The sequence below is a fragment of the Brassica napus genome, chromosome C7 (genome assembly GCF_020379485.1).
Source record: "Brassica napus cultivar Da-Ae chromosome C7, Da-Ae, whole genome shotgun sequence".
In the NCBI taxonomy this organism is placed as follows: Eukaryota; Viridiplantae; Streptophyta; class Magnoliopsida; order Brassicales; family Brassicaceae; genus Brassica; species Brassica napus.
The window spans coordinates 8,528,356-8,554,248 of NC_063450.1; the positions used below are offsets into that span (position 1 = coordinate 8,528,356).

At 40.2% G+C, this 25,893-nt stretch overlaps 2 protein-coding genes across 2 annotated transcripts; both read left to right on the top strand.

Annotated features, from left to right (window-relative positions):
- The first annotated feature begins 13,981 nt into the window (after positions 1–13,981).
- On the top strand, positions 13,982–19,337 carry LOC111207422. Its single transcript, XM_048762649.1, has 2 exons — positions 13,982–14,425; positions 14,524–19,337. Exon 2 carries the CDS (start codon positions 16,509–16,511, stop codon positions 17,886–17,888), a length of 1,380 nt encoding a protein of 459 aa, XP_048618606.1. The 5' UTR covers positions 13,982–14,425; positions 14,524–16,508; the 3' UTR covers positions 17,889–19,337.
- A 2,569-nt stretch (positions 19,338–21,906) lies between these two features.
- Positions 21,907–22,947, top strand: LOC125590390. Its single transcript, XM_048763947.1, has 4 exons — positions 21,907–22,216; positions 22,298–22,428; positions 22,739–22,797; positions 22,881–22,947. Exons 1-4 carry the CDS (start codon positions 21,907–21,909, stop codon positions 22,945–22,947), a joined length of 567 nt encoding a protein of 188 aa, XP_048619904.1.
- Positions 22,948–25,893: the final 2,946 nt, after the last annotated feature.

Here is a 25,893-nt window from a genome sequence, read left to right on the forward strand (position 1 = left end):
AAATGTCTCCAGACCCGCAAGGTATTCTTTCGTCACTCTCCCGTTAGCATCTCTATGCATATACATCCACTTCCGCAACTCGTAAATAGTCCCGGAGCCAGCCATTTTTTTTCTTTCATGTTTTTTGTTGTTGGTGTGTTTAAAATGATGTTCAAACATCCATATTTATAGGAAAATTCGAATCTGGTAGTTGTAATTTTGCTATGAATTTACGACGAAAATTAATTAGGTGGGCAAAAAAAACGTGTAACACCTATAAAGTTGGTGGATTCAAAAATTTCCTCGCTAAATACACGTAAACTATTATCTCGTAAATACCACGCAAAGTTTACATCGTATTTACGAGGAAATAGTTTTTCTCGTAAAATACTCGTAAAATTACATCCACTTTACGACGAAACAGTTTTGTCGTTACGTTACGAGGAAATAACGATGACTTTAGTTTTTCACGTAAATTCGTCGTAAACTCGACGCAAATTTACGTGGATTGTTTTTCCTCGTTAATTTTCATAGTTAAGCATGTGTTTTCTTGTAGTGTAATTAGCAGATATCCGAGTCCTCTGGGAAATTAGGGTTTTCCTAGTTTCCTTATTTAAACGGAAATCGACAGTGCGAATTTCGGTTCCCACAAAGGGTAAAAGCGTAAACCGACCTATGAGCAAGTATATAAGGAGTCCTAGGCGAGAGGCACCAGGGAGAATTTTTAGACTCAGAATTCTCTGCACTTAGAAACTTTAGGCTTTATTCTCGACAAGTTCGGTTTCTATGACTGGCACTCAATTACTAGACGAACTCGCCCAGGCAGTTCGATCTCTTGTCCAGCTCTATCAATTGAAATACGTCCGGCTTGATCCTCGAAAGTGTTACGTAGGCTGCCTTTAACAAGGTTCAGTCCGAAATCAATCAAAAACCTTTTCTGTATCTTTTTCGTCTTTTGTTATCGAGCTGCGACTCAACTAGGTTTGAGCTTTTAGGCCGCTAGAACTAGGTAACTCGCTGACAGCCTTTGCGGCCAAAGCTTTTATGATCTCTTGTAATGATCGCAACGCTCTTACGCGGATTCGAAATAAGATCTATTGTTTTCTCTAAACTCGTTTGTTATTTCTTCATGATTTCCGCATCTACTTGGTCACTTGTCGTTGGCTCTCGCAGAGATCCGGGACCTCTGGGAAATTAGGATTTTCCTAGTTTCCTAATTTAAACGTAAATCGACAGTGCGAATTTCGGTTCCCACAGTTTGGCGCTAGAAGGAGGGTGGGTGCGGATTACTCTATCTCATAGCCGTAAAACGCTTGATCAAAACAATGTCTGGAAATACGAAAGACAAAATCGCAGTTCGCAACAACGCTGGTAAGAAAACCCCAGCCGCCACTGCGCCTAAGGCCAACGCTTACGCAAACGCCACAGTGCCTGAAAAAAAATCGAAAACCTAGCCGCGACTTTTCGCCACAGGAAGTGCTACGAAACGAGCTCGCGATTTCTCTGTCTAAACATAAAGGGAAACGATAAATTTTATCAAACCCCGTAAGTTTGGCTCATTACCGAGCTAAAGAAGTCTCAATGCGTAAGGGTTTTACTAAAACACGTTTTCCGAAAACTTTTCGGAAAAGTAAAACTTGTTCTCCCAAAAACCACAGAAAACCCCTAGGTTAATCGCGGAAAAAGGAAGCGCAGCAAATCGATTACACAGCTCGGTCGCTCCGTAGCGACCGAGCACGCACACGGCTCGGTCGCTACGTAGTGACTGAGCACGCACACAGCTCAGTCGCTACGTAGCGACCGAGCTCTAGCCAAGCTCGGTTGCTACGTAGCGACCGAGCTCTAGCCAAGCTCGGTTGCTACGTAGCGACCGAGCACGCACACGGCTCGGTCGCTATGTAGCAACTGAGCACGCACACAGCTCGGTCGCTACCTAGCGACCTGTAAGGCCTCAGAAAGGTCCTCCTTTGCGTTCTCTTTTGAATCCTCATCGAAACGCCTTTCGTCTCAATCAGAGTTTCCGTTGAGATTTTACGACGAAAACAAGTAGGACTCTTCTTGGTTTGCTTCTACTCACTACGTAGCGACCTGTCAGGCCTCAGAAAGGTCCTCCTTTCCGTTTTCTTTTGAATCCCGATTGAAATGCTTTTCGTTTCGTCTCAATCGGAGTTTCCGTTGAGATTTTATGACGAAAACAAGTAAGACTCGTCTAAACTCCTTCGCTTGCTCCCACTCGCCCTTACCTTCTTCTTTTGTTCTCCTTCAAATCTTGATTGAAACGTCTCTTGTTTCGTCTCGATTGATGTTACCATTGAAACTTTACGATAAAAAATAAACCGCAAAGACTTGTTGCATGGATTCAGATTAATCGTATAAAACGGCAACAGTTAACTTAACACCTTAGCCGCCTCAACTATACGAGTACGTTGAACCTTTTTATAAAAGTTGTCGTCGTATATAAGGAGAAGATAACAGTCAAGTTCCGAAGATAAATGTCAAGTTTCAAAGGACAAACACCAATGTCGAAAATGGCGAACATACACGAGAAGAGGAAGGGGAAATAAGCAAGCAGAACTGAGAAGAGACAAAACTGCATCTCCGAGAACAGTAAGGTATGTCCGACTTTTTTCAAGATCAAACTTGGAATTTTTGTAGGAATGGACTAAGCAATAAAACGCTTTTGAAACTGCCATAGAAGTTTAGGGAATTGAAAACCTAGGTGGATAGTCTAGCGAACTAAATCTTAGGCGATTTTTCCTGTCTCCACATATCGTTCCATAACTGTTCAGCCAGATCTTGCAAACCGATCTAAACTCTCCAAAAATCGAGAAACGATCGCCACACATATCGAGCTCGCTTCCTAAAGAGAGAAAAAACTAAAGACAAGATCGTCGTCTTAAAACAGATTCGTTTCTAGCGATTTTCTTAAAACCGACATATTCCAAGTCGTCAACCTGGAAACAACCAAATCACAGTCCCAGTGTGGTCTTTAAATCGTCCCGGATTATCGATCATTCCAAACCTCGGAAGAAGAAACGTACACAACCCTTCAAAGTATCGGTTTAACTGTTTTCTTTCGTAAAAAAAAGGGAGTAGATACGTATACTATACTCGTATACTTCCAAACTTCAAAAACTTTTGCAAATCGTCAAGAAAACGCTTTCATCAAAGCAAATCGTCCCAAGTAGGCAAACGACAATCTAAAATTTGTCTAAATGCTAGCAACATATCCAGACGATCATGAACATAATCTCAAAGACTATTCAACATTTCTTGTCGCAATCATGCGTATAGAAAACCTGTACCAATATCAAACAGAAACTCGACAATTAGCCAAAGTCTTGAAGCCCTTTCCGGCTTTATAAAGCCAGTTTCGTATAAAAATTTCTACGAGAAATCTTCAAGCACCAAAGCATTTCTTTCAGTTTCAGTTGAACCAAGTGAGTCACAGAAAAGCATCGAAAACGTTGGCGACGAAGCAAACTCGAGGACAAATTTAGCATCGAGCACATTAAAGGGAACACTTTCTTCCCAATTGTTGGCTAGATCTACCTCTTGTTGACCAATTCGTTCCAGAAACGAATGTGTCATGAGAATCCTCTCAAAAAACCTATGAAAAACGTTCTGCGACTAGATCGTAATGAAATAATCTTCGGTAACACTCCATGAGTAACTCCAAGCAACTTTCACCTTAGATCGAAATCACATCAGAAATGTTTCTCGTAAAACCCGCAGAAACAATGCTACTTTGACATATGTATACATATCACCGATTTACAACCTTCGTAAAACCGGTCCCCATTACTTACGCGAAAAATCCTTCGTACAATCAGACCAAGTCTTACGAAGAAACTTTCTAAAGTTAACATAACATGTTTTATGAAGAAGTATGTTTTGTATAGCAAAGACAAACCTCCATGCTGCTCACTGGCTATTGCCTTTCTTATCTCTCGGTCACATCCTAGAAGGCAGTCATCCCGCCGCTGACTCCACACTGGTTATGTAGCAAACCTCTTGGGCTTCGTCTTCTTCGGACAAAAACGAATCGACTTTCATAAGACTATAGGTAACATTATACGAAAGATTCATCGTATAACTGAAACCTGGAGCGGAGAATCGTTTTCTATGACTATCGGCCATATTAACACGGATAACCCCGGCAAACTTTGCCTATCAATCTCGACAACCGCTTTTTGGCCCTCGGTCAATTACGCCTTCCAGTAAAAATCCGAACCAGAATTCGGCATCCCCTTTAAAGACAATCGTAAACTAACATGAACTTAAGGACTACAGTCTAATGCCAGACCTACAACGTCCTTGGCTATCTGAGTGAACACATCCTTCACGCCAAGCCAAAGTATTTCAGAAACCATCGCTCCATCACTTAATGGCTAAACAACTATCCGCGATTTGTCTAAAAAATTCATGTGACTATAGAGAAAATAATTATCGTATAACCCATAGTCGGAAATCATATGATCAATTCTTCGTAACAAAACTCAGTCCTAACTACCAAACGGTTAACGAAAAACTTAAACTTGTCGACAATCAACCAAGTTCAATACGTTCCACCGATAACTTTATAGCCCGATGTGTTTTACTTGTAAAATGCGGCATGTAAGGAAAAATCGTAACAGAGCTCCTAGAGCTTATACGAAACATCCTCAAATATACACGAAAGAAATCTCAGAAGGCCAACACCTCACAAAGCACAATATAGGAGGATGCCTCTTTCCAGGGACATATTTACGCGACCCCTCGGTCCTAACTCCTCGATCGCAAATCAAATCCAAACAGGAACACCAATTTTGGCTGCTAACATCTATAGACAAACCAAAATGTTTCTCAAACGCAGGGTTAAGACTAAACCCTTGCAAAACCGCATAACATGTTCAAGCCCGCGAACATTTCGAGCAAGAAACGCGGCATACGAAAAAGAAACCAATCTTCAGCATTGCGAGACGTCGCAGACGCTTGAAGAAACATTTTTTGACAAAAATACCTTCCTCGATAAAAACACCATCTTGGAGGACCAAACAATCATACGCACTAACACCCTCTTAAAATACGTATCCTTCGCGAAGATTCAAAAACGGTAATGTCTACCAATGAGTTTGTTGCTGATCACAACAAACTCTTAACAGTCCTAAACAGACTTAGCCATCTCGTAGAGATAGCTCTCATACACCCGACACAAGGGTAATAGCGCTAGAAAAGAAATCCAAAATTTTGGTCAGCACCTCCAGGAGACTTAGAAATTGTCCTTGGAGGGATGCTCGGTTCCAACCATACAAGTCGTATAAGCCGAGAACCTATCGCGGACTTTAAATCGGTATGGAATCAGGTTGAAACTGTAACGGGATACGTAAGCCGAATTAGTCATCGAACCCCCTAAAACCAGAAGTAAGCCTAGGTCTTGCCCTAAACCCATCGCATTGGTCTCTAACATCTCTAGGCATGATATCAAAAGATACGAGATCCAAAATATGTCTCTTCGCTTGTATTCCAATGTTCATGAAATTCCGAAAAGCAAAATTTTCGTACGTTCTCATCTAAAACGAACAGTGAATATAACGATCTACAAAGAGTTAGATATGAGATGACAACTCATACTCTTCCTTCTTCAATCGAACGAATACAAACATGTTCTTAAAACGCGAAACACAATTTATTATAAAAAAAAAAAAAGTCGCAAAGCGGCTGGGATTCGAAGCCGCGCGCTTTCAGTCCCGAAAGCATAAATACGGCCGCACTTGGCCAAAGCAAACAGCCAACAAAGGTAGTTTCAAAGCCGACAAAGGTTCGATATAAAATGCCATCAACAGCAACATGCCTGATAATCTCTACATGACACATAACTAAACCGTAAATGTCTCATTGGAAAACAGATCGTAAGCATCTTAACTCCAAGACGAACTACGAAAGGCTTGATCCCTTCGACAAGGGTATGTAGGCAGCCATCATAAGGCGCAGCCCCAATAAAAAAAAACTTTTCTTTATATGCATAAGTTTTTCTTCATCAATGTTTGTCTTCAAATCTTCAGATACGAACTTCGTCCAACATGCCAATCTTGCCTAACTCGCCTAACCGCACGCTAGAATCTCATCAACGATCCACGATTCTAACGGGCTGGGGGGCTAACTGTTGGGGTCAAAAATGGTCACGGCGAAGTTAACATCCAAATCTCCGTAAAAATCGGCATTAACATTTTTCACGAAAGTTATACTTCATAAAAATATTCTTTACGAAGAGCCTCGCGGTAAAATCTTGTTCAAATCTCAAATCGAACCAAATACCGATTGTTCAAGGGAATGGACACGTAATCAAACCGACCACGGGCAAGCTCGAGTAAGGCAATCGGACCACGGACAAGCCAAGCTCGGTCGCTACGTATCGACCGAGCACGTACACGGCTTGGTCGTTACGTAGCGATCGGGCTCTCCATGCATTCTTGTCTACTCTTTAAATGCTATCTCTCGTAGACCGTGGCTAAATCATTCTATGTTTCCCGTCATGCGAAGTCATCAATCAAACTTTACGATAAAAACCGCCGGAAGTTTGCGTTTATCGAAGAAACCGTAATAAACGTTTCGAGCCAAAGAAGGCCCAAAGAGACCTAAGACAAAGCTCGAAGCCCACTTACAATTTCTTAACCAAAAGCCCATAAGCCGTATGACGGTTTATGCCTGGTTCGTAAGGTAAGATAAATGTCAAGTTTCCGCAGATAAATGTGAAGTTTCCGAAGATAATCACAAAGATCGGGAAAAACGGAATATCTCCATTTTTAAGCTATGATGGCTTAAGGGCAGAAGGGGAAAAACGTAAACCAACCTAGGAGCAAGTATATAAGGAGTCCTAGGCGAGAGGCACCAGGGAGAACTTTTTAGACTCAGAATTCTCTGCACTTAGAAACTTTAGGCTTTATTCTCGATAAGTTCGGTTTCTATGACTGGCACTCAATTACTAGACGAACTCGCCCAGGCAGTTCGATCTCTTGTCCAGCTCTATCAATTGAACTACGTTCGGCTTGATCCTCGAAAGGGGTAACGTAGGTAAAGTTGCACAAACACAAAGATTATAAGAACTTCTCTTCTTATTAGATTTAGAAACTCTCTCAAAACTAAACCTTTCAATGTGTTTCTCTTGATGAAACTTCTCTCCATGAGAACTCTTTATATAGGAAGAAGCTACATCTTTTCCTAAGGGCAAAGCTACATCTTTTCCTAATAATAATATGGAAACATTCTTAAGCTCGATATGTTTTCCTTTTTCCTTAACCCATCAAACTTCACTTTAATGAGTTAACTTGCTCCTCAAGTTAATTGGAATTATCCAACATTCTCCCCCTTAATTTCAACTCGAATCTCGGGTATGTTGATCTTCTAAACTCCGATGAACTTCCATAGACCGTTAATAGGTGCATCGCATTTCTTCGATACGATGTTGCATCAGAACGTGAGTATAGATGCTTCACTGCTTCACTATGACTCTCTCTTAAGCATCCTATGGTGCTTCGATACGATGTTGCATCAATCTCAGGCTCCTCCTCTGCCTTTGATACTTTCAAACTTCTGTGCATCAGAACGTGAGTATAGTTACATGACTTCATCTTCGTCTTGACAAGTGTACCTTGCGCGTATCCTTCTTGTTTGATGTGAATGCCATCAGCTCCTTGCGTTACTTCTATACCAAGATAGTATGTAAGCATCTCGAGGTCTGACATCTCAAATCTTCTTGACATATCATCTTTAAATTGCTTGATAACATTGAGCGAAGTCCCTGTTACAAAGAAGTCATCGATGTATATAGCTACGATCAGAAGCTCCCCCTTCTGTTTCTTTTTTGATATACCGCAGGTTCCTTGGTGCACTTCGTGAAATCCATCTCCTTGAGAACACGGTCGAGTTTGATGTTCCAAGCTCTTAGAGCAACTGGTGCAAATACTTCGTCGAAGTCTATGCCTTGTTGTTGCACGTAGCCTTTTGCAACTAGCCTTGCTTTGTATTTGATCACCGTTCCATCTGCATTCCTCTTGATCTTATAGATACACTTCAAACCTATCGGTTTCACACATGTCGGCTTCTTGACGAGCTTCTAGGTCTTATTTTTGATGATAGATTCGATCTCTGCCTTCATTGCATCAATCCAAGCTTGTATCACTGCAGCTTCGATGTAACTTTTTGGTTTACCATGGATGGTGAGCAAGAGTCTGCCACCTTAAAATTCAGCAAGTAGGATGTAATCATCGAACCGCTTTGGTTTTCTGATGTTACAGCCATATCTTGATGTTACATGCTGGTCTTGGTTTGCATCGTTGTTCTCTGCTACTTCGTGGTGTTGGTGATCTTGATGCTCATCACCATCTCCTTCTTCTGTAACATCAATATGAGGAAGCTTGAATGATCCTGGTTCTTCGTCCACGTTTGTTGATAGTGTATACGATGCGGTGAGATGTCTAGTTACACCGTTTTCTTCACAAAAATGAACGAACTCAGAGGATGTGAACTCTCCTCCTCTATCGGTGCGAAAATTCTTGAGTTGTAGCTTCGTTTGATTCTCCACGTGCTCCTTGAACTTTTTGAACCGATTGAACGCTTTACTCTTCTAACTTAGCAGCATCGTCCACATATATCTTGAGTAATCATCAATTAAGACAAATACATATCTATTTTTTGCTGGTGTTGATGTGATATCGGACCGCACAAGTCACCATGTACCAACTCCAATGCGTGTGATGCTCGATACTTTGCTTTAGGCGGGAAAGACTTCCGAGTTTGCTTCCCAACTAAGCAGGCGCTGCACACATCTTTCTCGTGTATCACCTGAGGCATCCCTACTACCATCTCCTTGTCTACCATATTCTTCATGACTCCAAAGTTCACATGTCCTAGTCGTGCATGCCACGTCCATGTAACATCAGTTTCTTGTATTTGAAGACACTTCGGATATTCAACCTCCATTGGCGTCTTGTACAATCGGTTTGGTTGCCTTGCGACTTGTACTAATAGCCTTCCACGGGGATCTTTCAGCATCAGTAAGTCTTCTTTCATATTAACCTCACAACCCATCTCGGTTGCTTGTCCAAGACTTATGATATTGTGTTTAAGACTTGGGATGTAGTAGATATCTTTGAGTGCTCTTCTCTCCCCTGTTTTTACGATGAACGTGATCGAACCTTTCCCAACAATCTCGACGTTTGATCCATCACCGAATTTGACTTTGCCTTTGATGCTCTCATCTAGGTTCGAGAAGAACTCTCTCTTGCCTGTCATATGGTTACTTGCACCATTGTCAAGGTACCATATACTCGTATTTCCATCGCATTCATCAAACCTCTTAGGAAACACTCTCTCTTCGTTGAGGAATACTACTTCATGCATATATAATGCATCTGCTTCTTGTGTTTCCGTTAGGTTAGCTTCTTCTCTTGGTCGTGTAGGAAAATGTGACACGAAGTGCCCCATCTTGTCGCATCGCCAACATCTAACCTTAGAGTAGTCCTTCTTGGTCTTGTCTGAAGCTTCTCCTCCTTTGTTATGACCATCAGAAGTCCTTGTCCTCTTCCTCATCCACCATAACCTCTACATCTGCCTCTTCCTCGCGAGTTGCTATGGCTTCCACGACCTTATGCATCTTTCTTTACAAACATTAGCTTCGATTGATCTTCATCTTGGGTTTCTTCTTTGATGCGTTCTTCGAAAGCCTTCAATCTCCCAACAATGTCTTCGAATCCCGTTGAATTTAGATCCAACACTTGTTCTAACGAAGCTACGATGTGAATGAACTTCGTTCTTGGAAGTCCCTTCAGAAACTTCTTTACCAGCTTTGATGCTTCCATTATCTCTCCTAACGCATCTTCTCTCGATGCTAAGCCTGAAAGTTTTCCTGCGTAGTCATCCACCATGTATGTGTCTGTCATCTTCAGTTTGTCGAACTCAAACATCAAAGTTTGTAACCTTGCTTCTCTCACGTGATCAGCACCTAGGTTACGGGATTTGATAGCTTCCCAAATCTTCTTCGATGTATCATGTTCTCCAATCTGAAGTATTAGCGCCTCCGGGACTGATTGAAAGATTAGAGCAATCGCCATATTGTTCTTCTTTGCATCGTTACTCCCTGGATCAATCGTATCCCAAACTTCGTATAAACGAAGCATCACTTTCATTCGCATCGACCATACGGTGTAATTGGTCGATGTTAGCATCGGACATCGTATGTCCTTCTTAATCTCAAGACCTTTATCACGTGCTTGAGAATCGTCTCCCATGTTTTGATCGAAGTTACAACTCCTCTTGTAAACGACCTTCGAAACCTGGAGCTCTGATACCAATTAAAGTTGCACAAACACAAAGATTATAAGAACTTCTCTTCTTATTAGATTTAGAAACTCTCTCAAAACTAAACCTTTCAATGTGTTTCTCTTGATGGAACATCTCTCCATGAAAACTCTTTATATAGGAAGAAGCTACATCTTTTCCTAAGGGCGAAGCTACATCTTTTTCTAATAATAATATGGAAACATTCCTAAGCTCGATATGTTTTCCTTTTTCCTTAACCCAACAAACTTCACTTTAATGAGTTAACTTGCTCCTCAAGTTAATTGGAATTATCCAACAGTAGGCAGCCTTTAACAAGGTTCAGTCTGAAATCAATCAAAAACCTTTTCTGTATCTTTTTCGTCTTTTGTTATCGAGCTGCGACTCAACTAGGTTTGAGCTTTTAGTCCGCTAGAACTAGGTAACTCGCTACAGCCTTTGCGGCCAAAGCTTTTATGATCTCTTGTAATGATTGCAACGCTCTTACGCGGATTCGAATCAGATCTACTGTTTTCTCTAAACTCGTTTGGTATCTCTTCATGATTTCCGCATCTACTTGGTCACTTGTCGTTGGCTCTCGCAGAGATCCGGGACCGCTAGAAAATTAGGGTTTTCCTAGTTTTCTAATTTAAACGTAAATCGACAGTGCGAATTTCGGCTCCCATGCGCATTACATAGCAAAAGAAATTCATAGAACTGATTCTTCAAATTTGCAGATCCATCTCTGCTTCTTTTTCATTAATTTGCTTCTTTTGTCAGGCCGTCACGGCAAGGATTTGTTGTATTTGGTATAACCATTAAAAATGACACAAAGTGAAGATATATAAGTAGATTATATAAGTGCTCTAATTCTAATGTACAAATAGATCCAAGTATGATGGGTCTCTGGCTAATGTAATTTGGCAATCTTCATGTGAGATCCGGTTGTTTACATAGCTAATTATGAGAGTTCTGTACTAAGTAATGAAGCAACAACGTAAGGTGGGGATAAGTAATTAAGGTGGTTGCCGAACTGTATACTAATCTGTGTTTATGGTTGACTCCAACCATTGAACATGAAAGGAAGGTCTTAAACACCACAAAAGAAGTAAATCAAAAGAAGTAAACATAAGAGTTGACTACAATGTAAGAAGAAAACTAAAGAAGTACTTTGTCAAAAAAAGAAAAAAACTAAAGAAGAATTTGTAATGGAAAGATTAAAAAAGAATCTACGGGTTTTGTGTGTCTCCGAGGGTTCAGTTTGGTTTTCATTACCAAAATGGTATAATCATGGTGCACTTAGGAAAATACAAATAGAGAGACCGAATGATATACTTCAATTCAAAATTAGTTACTCAAAGCTTAGCTGAAGTCTCAGTTACGTTAATATATATATATATATATATATATGATAACAAGATAAATTTTCATTGGGATATTTTAAGATAAATGTGTACAAAACGATTTACATTAGATTTATGAATAAATATGATTTAATATGATTCCAAGTGTTGATTATAACAACTAAATTCTGTTTGGCTCAGGGCCGGTCCGGAGCGCAATCGACTTAGGCCATCCAGTACGAAGGAGAAGGAGCATTTTTGATCAAAACTTTCATACTAAATTTATTATTATTTATAATTAAACATGATTTATATCAAGAATTAATAGTAATAATAGTAATTTTTATTATTTTTATGAGTTTTATCAACAAATTTATTGATTAATATTATCATCAAAATATATCCATTTTTAAAGCTTATAAACTATATATAAACTGTATTTTAAAAATGAAAAAAGCTTTACAAATTCTTCTTTCTTTTAGTGAATTATATATTTTACTATTCTGATATTTTTATTTAATGATTTTATTTTAATATTTATGTAAAAATAAAATAAAAACAATGAAAATCTTTTGTAATAAACAGTTATATATAGCTACAGTCAAATTTACAAAGTTAAATCTATTTTTTTTGTTATTTAGCTAACTTGATCAATCTAATTTTGTAAATCTCTATTTTTATATTATTAAGAAATTAGATTAAAAACATAAGAAAAATTCATAGTTTAAAATTTTGCTTAGGGCATATAAATAGATTGGACCAGCATTGGTTTGACTACGAGGTTAAAGTGAAGCTTTGATTTAAAAAAAAAACTCAATCTAATTAAAAATAGAGGAAATTTTATGTTTGTCATTTTCATAGTACCACTTTTCATCTTTACCACCACTAAATGAACATTTTCAAAAATACCATTTTCATTAAGTGGCAAACGACTTTTATACCATTATTCTCTATATATATATATAATAAATCATTATTTAAATAATAAAAAATTTAAAAAACTAAAAAATTATTTTTATGTTTTCGAATTATACTTTTTCAAATTTGAACTTTTTTATAATTTTTTTTTGAAATTGTGTTTTTTAGTTTTCTTTTTGAAAATCGAAAATTATGTTTGAAACTATTTTTTTAATTTTTTTTAATATTTTTAAGTATTTATTTATATATTTATTAAAATCCTAAATTTCATATTCTAAAAACCCTACTCCACCACTCAACTCTAAACCCTAAGAGCATGATTATTGTGGGGTTCTTAAGGTGGGTTCTTAGCGGAATATAAGAACCCCACCTTAAGAACTCTCCAATAATCATGCTCTAAGTCTAGATAAGTTAACCCTAGGGGTATAAGTGTCTTCTATCCTCCATTAAAAGTGATGGTAAAAGTGATTAGTGTAGACATGAAAAGTGGTAATATGAATGTGGTATTTGTGGCAATTTTCGCTTAAAAATAAACATATACATAGCCAACTTTTAAGGGATAATTTGTATGTATTTTCTTGAGCCCTCATATTCTAGATGAAGTTTTTAATTTTTGATAAATTTTCTATTTTTTATGCGATTAGGTAGATAATGAATGAGTTTTTCTTTTCAAAATATTCAAAAATAAAAATTCTTTAATTAATTAAATTTTAGTCTTATCATTTGTAGATGTTATAGTAAAGAACTAAATAATAATTTAGTCATGCATTTTGGTTTAAAAAAATTATTCAGTTACTTATCACTATGTAAAATAATAAATAGAATCTTCTTGAAATATACAGTCAGTTAGAATATATATATAAATAGATATAAATTCTCTACAATTTAGTTTTATTACTGAGATTTTAAATAAATTATTTCCACACAAAACAAATTGGAATATTTTAGAAAATATACGTGTTGAGTGATATATTAGAAATTTAAGATGGTGATACACAAGCTGGAAAAAAAGATGGTGATACACAAAAATATAAAACAAACTCCTAAGAAAGTAATCAAAATAATAACTCTGGTAATGAACCAACATGTGTGAAAATAAATTATAGAGTCAGTTTTATAATTATTACTTTTAAAATTAAAGGTATTTTAAGTTTATAAACATTTTAAATTGAGAAATTTCTTAGGATAGACCCTTAAAAATAAAAATGATCAACGTAGACTTAAATGTTTTATCAAAAGAAGTAAATATACGCTTATACTCCTAGGGTTAATTAATCTTGACATTAGGGTTTAGAGTTAAGGGGTGGGGTTTAGGTTTAAGGTTTATGGTTTAGGGTTTAAGGTTTAGAATTTTGGGTTTAGAGTTTAGAGTTGAGGAGTTGGATTTTGGGGATAGGATTTCAAATTTTAAAAAATAAAAACATAAAAAAAAATTAAAATTTTCAAAATGCAAAATGCTATTTTTGTCATTTTAGTTTTTGAGATCTTTTCTGTGATAAAAACTTAAAATATAAATTTGGACACATATACATGAGAAATATCATAATTACGTATCAACCACTTTACCGTACGGTGAACTGTTCTTTTTTCTTTTTTTTTGAAACACGAACTGTTCTTTTTTCAATAAACCAATTTAACCCCTACCGATGTATGAGCCTAGGAGATATCAGCTAGATACGTTGTCAGGAGTTGGTACCTTCTCTTATCCTTCAGCAAGCTTGCTAAGATATTTTTGGAGAAACGAGACTTATTTTGGGTTTGCCATCAAATTTACATTTCTCCCTCACTTTGTCTTTTTTCTTTTCAATTAAGAAGAAAAAAGTTCAGAGAGAAACAAGGTCGTAGTTTTGAAATTTTTGTAAATAGTTGTGATAAAATTTTATGAGATTGTAAGTATTCATTTGAAAGATTTATGCAGTTTTTAGCATCTATTTATATTTTTGAAACGAAATTTATATTTACTCAACTAGATTGCTTTTGTTTGTAGATGGAAGAGATGCAGCTTTCCCAGTGCATGTTCGCAACAGGTGAAGAACTCATAGGTGAAAGAATAAACACATATCACAAATCCAAAAGAATCAAATCTATTCTTGAAGCTTTTGAACCTATAGGTGGAAAAACCCATCAAATCCGGTTATATTTTGCATGAATCCAGGGGAGTCCCGTGACTCTGATCTAGAATGTCAGGTATTGCCTATGAACTGTTAAAACGTGGTTCATGATTCCATTTTCCACCTTAAAGATTGATAGGTGCATTATAGAAACCATGGCTGATAACTCATATATATAGCCGTACATTTGGGAGGTAACGTGTTTTTGATAAATTACATGCTAAACTATATGTTAGCGGTTAGATATATCTTTTGTGATATCCTATAATAGACATTGCTCAATGATGTATTCCCTAAACCACTCGTTAATTGGTTTTATTAACCTCTAAGCTTTGCTAGTAGATTTTTGCATCAGATGTATGAGGCTATTTTATATATTGAAGTACTAGGCAATGATAAAAATGACTATCACTTTCTCACTTACAAATATACATATTATCTTAGGTCCAAGTGATTGAAGATGTAAGATGTCTGCCCTGAAGTAGTCGCTGACGTAGTTGCTGAAGCAGACGTCGTAGTGAGTGGTGAAGACCATGTGGAGTCAAGGTGCTGAGCTGGAGTCGTGTAGACTTGGAGAGCAAGAGAGTATCTTGGAGATATGGAAAGAGGAATAAACTTGAGGAGCAAGTTTATGACTTAAAGAAAGATGAATAAGTGCATTCCAAGAAAAGGAAAGTTGCACTTATTGATATGGAAGATGTCCATACATGTTGCCTTGGAGACTAGGATTTCGGGAACGTGGAGAATAACTATAAGATAGCTATGAGGTCGTCTGTATAGAGACAGAGACACGGAGAATGATCTTATAGAGAGAGAGAAGCTCTTGGAGGTGTTCTTGGGTCGTGCTGAAGCAGTGGCTAAAGTACTTGACGGAGAAGAGACATAAGCGGGTAGCTTAGGAATCTTTCAGTAGCGTGTGTTAGGGTGTTAACACTAGACATGTAAAAGCTGAATAAGCAAGTCTTGTAAAGATTGTTTAAAGGAGATTCTAATAAAAGCATTGGTGTTTGCTTGTGTATTTGTCTCTTGATTTATCTTCTGCATTACCTATTGTTGTGTCATCTTGCACTAACAAGTGGTATCAGAAGCGGGTCACCTAAGTTACTGGTGTGATCCTGAAGGTGAAGATGGACACGATTATCTCTGTGCAGAAGGCGATCGTGTTGAATGCGGACCCGTATGGTCATTGGAAGGCTCGCATGAAGCAGATGATTCGAGGAATCAATGAAGATGCGTGGACAGCTGTGGAGATTGGTTGGGAGGAGCCTACCATAGTCACATGAGGTGAGAAGAAGCCTAAGCCAAAAGAGGATTGGTCAGAGGCAGAACGCAATGCATCAAAATTTAATGCAAAGGCGTTGTCAGTGATTTTTGGAGCTGTTGAAGCAGAGCAGTTTCAGCTGATTCAGGGGAGTACTTCGGCTAAAGAGGCGTAGGAGATCCTGCTGAATTCGTTTGAAGGAGATGAGAGTGTTAAGAGGACACGTCTAGATCATCTTGGATCGCAGTTTGAGAATCTCAGGTGGTCTGATAATGATTATGTGGCGAGCTTTAGTGCCAAACTCAGTGGTATGGCGCATGAAGCATTTGTACTTGGGAAGAAGTACAAGGAGAAGAAGCTGGTAAAGAAGTTACTACGTTGTCTTCCAACAAAATTTGAAGCTCACAAGGTGGTCTTGCAGATGACTACAAACACGGATGAGCTCAAGTTTGACAAACTTGTGGGTATGCTAAAGGCACAAGAGATGGAGAAAGACAGTAGTTCAGTCTCTACGTCAGGTGGTGCATCAAGGAGTATAGCTCTTGCTGCTGACAAAGATGGAGATAGATCTCTGAATGTTGAAGATGCCATGGGGATCGGATGTTGGCTAGGAATCTGAGTAAGATGATGAATTCCTCTGGTGGGTGGAATCAGTATGGTCGCCAGGGAGGTGATCGTGGCAATAGCAGAAGAAGAGAACGTCTTAGATGCTATGAGTGTGAAGGTGTTGGTCATATAAGGGCTGACTGTCATGTAGCACAACAGAGAGAACTTAAGTGTTCTGAGTGTAGAGGTGTTGGACACACACGGCGTGAATGTCCAAACTCAAAGAAGGAGAAAGGAGTTCCATTGCAGTCGTCTGATGATTCAGAGTCTGAAGAAGATGGAAAGGTGATAAAGAACCTTGTTGCATTTGGTGCACGCAAGGAGGGATCTATTAAGTCCTCTGATTCAGATCTCAGCACAGATGATGAGGAGTATCATGTGCTGCTTAACAAGTGGTTGAGGGTCGAGGATCAGAATCTGAGATTGGAGGATATGGCTCAGAAGCATAACGAGTTTCTTGAAGAACTTCGTGAAGAACTTGCGACTGTGAATGAGAAGAATGAGTCTCTTGAGCAGGAAAATAACAATCTAAGGAAAGTTGCTATTGGTGAACAAGAGAGAGCAAGGATGCTGGAACGTGATTTGGCTGACAATCACAAACAGATCAGGATGCTCAACAGTGGATCCAAGGAGTTGGATAAGATACTCTCGATGGGTCAACCAGCCAAGGCGAATTGGGGACTGGGATATCGAGGAGCTGAGAGTACTAAGGAAGTACAACAGAAGGGGCTATCACATTTCGTGCATGGGAGCACATCAAAAAGTGGAGCCAAAGGAGCTTGTCAGGAAGTACGTCGGGACATACGACAGAGAGTAAGGCAGGAAGTTCTACAGCGCGTAGCTGTGAGTAACAAGCCAAAAGTAGTACATCAGTGCAACAACATGAAGGTCAGACAGGAGGTTCTGAAGCATGGTTGTGCAACTGGTACAAGGAAAGAGACTGATCGGTGCATCAGCAACTGTGTCAGGCCAAGAAAAAAGCAACATCGGATGTGCTGTTGGTTCTGTGGGAAGGTTGGACACAAGAAGGTGGAGTATTTTGCTCGTAAGAAGAGCAGAAACATGGCCAAGAAGGTGAACAAGACGTTCACTAAGCCCATGAGGGTTGAAGAGGTGTCCTTAGCCAAGAATGGCTTACTTGATGAGATCAAGGATGAGACATCAGAAGATGGATGCAGCTCTGGTAGGAGTGATCTTGAGGTTGATCAAGAAGCATCAAGTCTGGAGCCAGGACATGAGGTTGTTTGTGGCACAAAGGGGAAGGAGATCGAAGTGCGTCAGGAAGTGGTGCGAGATGATCTTCAGGGGTGTGATAGTGACGAGTGCAGAGGGCACTCGGTGCGGATGGGGAATGGCTCATGGTTAAGGAGATGACACATGAAGGTATCCAGGTCCTCAACAGAAGTGGGTCGAGAGGTAGCTCGACAGGTGCGTCAGATCGTGATGCAGTACTTGTTATTCCGCTGCAGCAGGGGCTGTGTCATGATTATACATAAAGAAACAGACGGTATGTCTGTAAGGCTTGACATCTAAGCATCTGTTTTAGCTTAGTATGCAATCAAGCAGGGGGAGAATGATGTGGTTCTGGTACAGAGAATGCATATCTCATGGGGGAGAAAAGCATGGCGTGGTGCACATCTCGTGGGGGAGAAAAGCACATTTGGTATGAAAGTTTCCAGGTGAGGAACATGGTTGCAACGTGGTTGCTGAACCAGAAGAGTGTTGTGCTTGATCGGTACACAAAGCTAAAAGGGGGAGATTGAAGATGTAAGATGTCTGCCCTGAAGTAGTCGCTGACGTAGTTGCTGAAGCAGACGTCGTAGTGAGTGGTGAAGAACATGTGGAGTCAAGGTGCTGAGCTGGAGTCGTGTAGACTTGGAGAGCAAGAGAGTATCTTGGAGATTTGGAAAGAGGAATAAACTTGAGGAGCAAGTTTATGACTTAAAGAAAGAGGAATAAGTGCATTCCAAGAAAAGGAAAGTTGCACTTATTGATATGGAAGATGTCCATACATGTTGCCTTGGAGACTAGGGTTTCGGGAACGTGGAGAATAACTATAAGATAGCTATGAGGTCGTATGTATAGAGACAGAGACACGGAGGCTGATCTTATAGAGAGAGAGAAGCTCTTGGAGGTGTTCTTGGGTAGTGCTGAAGCAGTGGCTGAAGTACTTGACGGAGAAGAGACATAAGCGGGTAGCTTAGGAATCTTTCAGTAGCGTGTGTTAGGGTGTTAACACTAGACGTGTAAAAGCTGAATAAGCAAGTCTTATAAAGATTGTTTAAAGGAGATTCTAATAAAAGCATTGGTGTTTGCTTGTGCATTTGTCTATTGATTTATCTTCTGGATTACCTATTGTTGTGTCATCTTGCACTAACAGTGATGTCCATATATTAGACGACCAGACGGGGCTGGCGGTTCCGATGGGACAGCGAACTGGAGGATGAACTCGTTGATGACATGGTTAAACTTGTTAGTGAAGACCACATTTTCTAGAAAGAGATGTTTGTTTCAAGTTATCCCAGCAACAGCTCCAAACCTTTCCTAGTTTCACGGGCAAAAGGAATTCCAGAAAACGAAAGCCAAACAGACTTAGCGGTGTTCTCATCCAGGCTCACACACTCAGCGGTGTTGATCGTTGCAAGACAATTGCACCCAATCATTTGCCGTCAGCAAAACAGCTAGGAACCATGTTTTTTTCAAGATGTTGATACCCATTAAAGAACATATGCTTCACCCCAAAATAATTTGTTTTTGTTTACAATTTTTTCTTGTATTCCTAAACTATTTTCGTTTCAGATATTAGTATTTTCCATTTTGATTCAGAACATGTGTCTCACTAATATGTTACTAAAATAGTATGGCACTAACTTAATTATTGCAATCTAATAATGTTTAAATTTGATTTAATATATATATTAGTCTCACTTATTTTCGTAGAATCTAAGAAAACATGTTCCATCTAACATATATTAGTAGTATATGACATTTTATCTAGGTAGATAACATTTATAATTATCTTGGCAGTTAGACCACATAATTGGTTTTGGTCCCTGATTTGCAAATTAGATGGTAATTTTGATACAAATTAATGCATAGAATTATTCAATAAACTTGTTAATACTTTTTGCATGGAATCCGAATGATATACTCGTAGTTGAATATATATAGCTAACATGTTACTAAAATAGTTAGGTCTCCAACTTACCTCTTACAGTCTCAACTATTTTCTTACAATCTAATCCAAATGTGTACCATCTAACATATATTATTGTATGACATCTCTGTGGTTAGGTTAGCTTAGGTGCAAGTTATGCTACATTTCAATCATATGTGATTATAAAACACGCTATATTTCAGTCATACTAGATCCTTAATTTGCTGTGTTTAATATAGCAAAGGACCTATTTGTAATGAAATGCATGTTCCACACGGACAACACCACAATTGGTTCTGTACGTGATTTGTTGAACATTAATGCCACTGATTTTTGTTTTGAATGACAAATACTTTGTCTCTACTATTACCTTGAGATCTACATTAGTAGCTGTGGGCCCGAACTTACTAGATTATATGTGGTATAGCAGACATGTTACTGTACACTATTGGTCAACGCAAACTGTATCTCAAATATGTGGTGTAAAAACCTTAGGCCATGTTTATCTCAGTTTCTTAACATGGTTTATAGAGAAAAAAAAAGAATTAATTAAATGTAAACTAATTAAAATAGAGATAAGCGATCCTTAAATTAGGTTTTTGGGAACCGAAATTTAGTGGGGTTTTTTAGGCACGTGTAAAGTGCAGGGACGTTCTAATTTTTTTTTCCGTCTTTTGGTTTATCTATTTCCTTTCTTTTTTTTCTTGTTTCTTGATGGTTTCGTCCCTTGTGTTCTCCGTCAAGGCGATCGAAACCGATCTCTTCTTCTGTCGGCTTCTTTGTCAAGAACGATCGACGACGGTGTATCCTCCGTGTTCTCTCGTCTCCTCCGGCAGATCGATCGAAACTGACCACCTCTTCTGTCGTCTTCTCTGTTTGAGACGATCGACGTCTTTGTCTCCTCCGTGTTCTCTCTTCTCCTCCCTCAAAGCGATCGAAACCGACCACGCCTTTTCTCGTCTTCTCTGTAAGAGACGATCGAACGATCGACGACTCTGTCTCATCCGTGTTCTCTCTTCTCCTCCGTTAGAGCGATCGAAACCGACCACGCCTTCTCTCGTCTTCTCTGTTAGAGACGATCGACGACTCTGTCTCCTCTGTGTTCTCTCTTCTCCTCCCTCAGAGTGACCAAAACCCACGATGGAGGATGAGTCTCTCGGGAAGTCAAGGCGCCTCCTCCATCTTCCCGGCGTCTCCTCTGTTGGTCTTTCAGCTCCTGCTCTCGCTCCCGTTCTCTTCCACTTCGAGATCACTTTCCAAGTTATGAACTTTCTCACCTGATTCTGATGCTTTCAATTTCATTCCATTTTATCATTGCTCTTAAATTCAATTTCATTTGTTTTAAATTTCAAATTCATTTCTTTTTAAAGTCGTTTAGGTAGTTGAGATACCGTAACCAAGTTATGCAAATTCCGACACTCTTTAATTTATCTGTTTGGGGCTTAACGTGCAGGTTCCTCAAGGAAAAGCTCAAGCAAACTGGTTCTGTATGAAGATGGTTAGCGAATGGAAGCAAGCAAAACCTCCACCACAGACCGCAACCACTACTTGACACTCTCGGTTAGTAAATTGTGCAAAACTTTGTTTCATTGTCTTCCTTTTTTCTTAATTTCTTTGTGGAAAGTAGTTAGGTTAATAAATACTTGTTAGAGTTAGGTTACGGTTAGGGAATATGCGTGAGATGAATGCTTCTGTGATGAATGCTCGTGTTATGAATGCTTGTGATGAACGTGTGGTTAGGTAAGAAAGAAGTAGATACATGTCTAGTCATCTGAATTGAACTTAGCTTAAAGAGTCTAGGCATTGAAAGATCTGTATCAAACACATCTTCTTCTAATTTCATCTATTAAAGCCAGAGCTTTCTATCTTTCTTTTCATATTCTATCGCTTTCTCCCTTTCCACCTCACACAAAACACGTCTCTTCTTCTTTCTCACTTGTCTGGAAAATTAGGATATGGATTCTACCAATCCCTATAGCAGGATCTCAAATTTTGTTGACCTCTTGAACAGTCAACAAGATAGTCTGTTTCCTGAACCCCTTCCTTATCAAAGTTTTCCACATGGTGGAGACCTCGGATCATCACAACGCCCTGTCTTTACTCAATCTACCGAAACCTCCAGCACCTGTGAGGACTCGCCTTCAGCATTCAGAGGAAGAAAGAAGTGGAGTCCCACAGATGATGTAGTCCTCATCAGCGCATGGCTCAACCCGAGCAAGGACCCTGTTGTAGGCAATGAACAGAAAGCAGGTGCTTTCTGGCAACGCATTTCAGCTTACTTTGAAGCTAGTCCTAAGGTGGAAAGGGGTGAAAAGAGAGAGCCAAATCCAGTGTAAACAAAGGTGGCAGAAGCTTAACGATCTTGTCTGCAAGTTCTGTGGATCCTATGAGGCTGCAACCAGACAGAAGACAAGTGGTCAGAGTGAGAGTGATGTTGTGAAAATGGCACACGAGATCTTCTACAACGATCATAAGAAAAAATTCAACCTCCACCACGCTTGGGAAGAGATTCGCCATGACCAAAAGTGGTGTGAATTTGCTACTAGTAAGATGGAGGGAAGCACTAAGAAGAGAAGATATGAGGATGGAGCATAATCATCAAGCTCTCAAGCAACTACCAAACTAGGTGATCAACCAACCAAACGGCCTCCTGGCGTGAAGGCAGCGAAAGCAGCAAGTGGTAAGAGAGCTATAGTCGATCACGAGGCTGTCTCTGAGTTTCAGACCACGTGGTCTATTAAGGAGAAGGACTTGGCGGTGAAAGAGAGACTCTCTAAGATGGGTCTGCTAGGAAAAAAAAGAGCTTCTTTCTGAAGTTGAAGAAGCTCTGAAGGACAAGCTAATTACCGACATGTTGAATAATTAGTCATCTTAGAAACGAGGGTCTTTAGTATTTGTGTGATCAGGTTTCATGTTCTGTTTCTTGTCTATGTTTCATGTTCAGTCCCATGTGTGCTCTAAGTGTTTCTTGTCTATGTTTTGTGTCATGTTTCGATGTAACATGTGTGGTCTAAGTCTCATATTGTATGTCTGTTGTATGAAATGTTCTGTTGTATGAAATGTTCAGTCTCATGAAGATCGTTGCTTTGTTGATCGTTGCACTGTCTCTCCAAGTTCCAATTTTCTGTTAATCAATCATGCATAGACTAGTTGTTAGCACAGTACGTGTTTGTGTGTGTATACTATAGATCATGTGTGTGTGTGAACAGGGAAGAGGAAGATGGAGCTAAAGTAGTGAGAGTTGAAGTCACGAGAGTCACGAGTCTAAGCATGTGAAGTCACGAGTCTTGCTTTTTTGTGTCACGAGAGTTGTCGTTTGTGTGCATTGTATACGCATGTGAATTCAACATAAATGTTGGGGTCAAAAACGATTACGATGAAGGTAACGTCCAAATCCCCGCAAAATACAAGTATGTCTTTTCGCAACAAATCATGTTCGATCAAGAGAACGTCGCAACGTATGTTCCCGAGATAAAATTTCGTTCGAATTCTATTTAGATCAAACATAAGCCATCGGAAACATACCCAGACCAGTTACGGATAGGTCCGAGTATGACGATCGGAACACAGACGAACCAAGCTCGGACATTATGCTACTACTGCACATGCACGCTGTCCGGTCGCTACGTAGCGACCGAGCGTCCATTCCGAAACGTCGATACAACATTAGTCCATGCATTCTCGTCTACCCTTCGATGCTATCTCCCGAAGACCGTAGCGAACCCATTTCACGTTTCCCGCCATTCAAAGTCATCGATCAAACTTTACCGTAAAAACAGCGGAAAGTTTGTTCTTTATCGAAAGAAGCCGTAATAAACGCTTCGAGTCAGAAGACGGCCCAAAGAGACCTAAGACATGACTCTAGGCCCAACTTACGATTTCTTAACCAACAGCCCGTAAGCCGAATGACGGTTTACGCTTGGTTCGTAAGGAAAGATAAATGTCAAGTTTCCGCGGATAAATACGAAATTTTGAAGATAATTACGAAGATCGGAAAAAATGGAATATCTCCATTTTTACGCTATGACGGCTTAAGGGCAGAAGAGAAAAACCGCAAACCGACCTAGGAGCCAGTATATAAGGAGTCCTAGGCGAGAAGCATGGGAAAGGACTTTTCTGAGAGCAAACTTAGCACTTAGAGCAATTAGGCAACTTTCCGTTTTTGTTATTTCGAGCTGCGACTCAACTAGGTTTTGCAGTCTTAGGTTGTTAGAACTAGGAATCTCGCCGACAGCTCTCATAGCCGAGGCTTCTACCTTGTTGTAACGCTCATACGCGAATTCGGAATAAAACTCATTTTGCTCTTTTACGATTTCTTATTTCTTTTCGTCTTTACTTGCGTGTTCTGATTGCTTGGCGTGTGGTTTAACAGATATCCGAGACCTCTGGGAAATTAGGGTTTTCCTAACTTTCCTAATTTAAACGGAAATCGATATTGCGAATTTCAGTTCCCACAGTTTGGCGCTAGAAGGAGGGGGGTACAGATCAATCTAACTCTCAACCACATCACGCTCAACCAGACATGTCAACTGACGACGCGGATAACATGCAGACTCCTCTTAACGGAAGCAGTGGCAATGATCTCCACACTCCCGCAGCGGACGTATCCGCGGCCAACGCACCAGTCAACGCCGCGGCGCTCGAGGAGTTTAAAAAGATGTTCGCCACCTACGAAAAAAGGTCAGAAGAATAGGATAAGCTCGTGAGCACCTTGACCAAACAAGTTGAAACTTTAACGACAAGGACTCGAGTAATCCGCCCCCGCGGAACCACTAAATTCTGCGGGAAAATACTCGACTTCGCAACCCCACTCAACAGGCCTGGAGCCGCGCAGGAACGACCTTCGGGTCAAAACCCTAGCGAGAAATCTCTCGTTGAAAAGGGGAACCCTGAAAGTCCTCCACCTCCCGCAAAATATTCGGAGGATAACGAAGTCGAGCACGTCGACCTGGATCCTAGCGATGCCTCCAAAGATACCGATGAGGACGTCTACAAACATCCAAGAAGGACCAGAAGCCGATCTGTTCGGGAAAGCTCTCCGTTCGACAAACCAATGACAGAAGAGGAGGAAATCCTCTATTGGAACGAACAAGAAGAGCTGGCTGAAAAGCAAACCGAACTCACTCGCAGTAAACGCCGACATGCTCGGAAATCTGCTGGCGAGACGTCGGATATCCGCGATCTTCGTGACTATATCACCAAGACTACGGCAGAAGTAAGAGCCATGAAATCCCAAATCCATCACACTACCAGCGCGGCCCCCGAGATCGACAGGCTGCTGGAAGGGGCTCGGAAGACCCCCTTCACCACTTGCATCTCAGATATGAGGGTATCCGATCCAGGAAAAATCAAAGTACCGAAGTATGATGGTACGACCGATCCGAGGGCGCACCTTCAGGCTTTCCACATCACGATGGGAAGAGCGAGACTAAAGGACGGCGAAAAGGACGCTTGGTACTGCCGCCTGTTCGTCGAGAATCTGGAAGGGGCAGCCCTCGAATGGTTCGCACGCCTTAAGCGAAACTCTATCGGAAGTTTCCGACAGCTCGCATCGGAATTTCTCAAGCAATACTCTATGTTCATAGATAGAGAAACTTACTATGTCGATCTCTGGAGTCTGTATTAGAGGGAAGACGAACCCCTCCGCGAGTTCATTAGCCGATTCAAGTTGGTAATGTCCAGGGTCAGCGGGATAAGCGACAAGGTGGCCATTGATGTGCTCAGAAAGGCGCGGATGATCCAGGACGCCCTCCACAAGGCGACAGACTACATCATGATCGAGGAAGAAACGAAAGTCTTATCGCAAAAACATAAGTCGGTGAGACCATTCTCAAAAGATGTAGATCCAAAAACGAAGAAGAAGAACCCTCGTAACGACAAGTATGTCCATCACGAGGGGGAAGATCTCCAAGGAGCGCACAATTACGCGATCAGCTCGGACCAGGACCAAACCACGGGTAATACGTGGACTCGCAATCAAGGATATGATGAAAATACCTTCTGCGAGTTCCACCAGTCCCGAGGTCACTCCACGACTAACTGCAAAGTCTTGGGAGCAAGGCTGGCCGCGAAGCTACTAGCTGGAGAGCACTCAGAAGTGACCAGCGTGAAAGATCTCATCCTCGAGACCGATCACCCCCCGAAGGCGGACAGAAATCCTCCCGCGGAGAAATCTCCTCAAAGAAACCAATCTGGGGATAAACGCGACAGAAGGCCGGACGA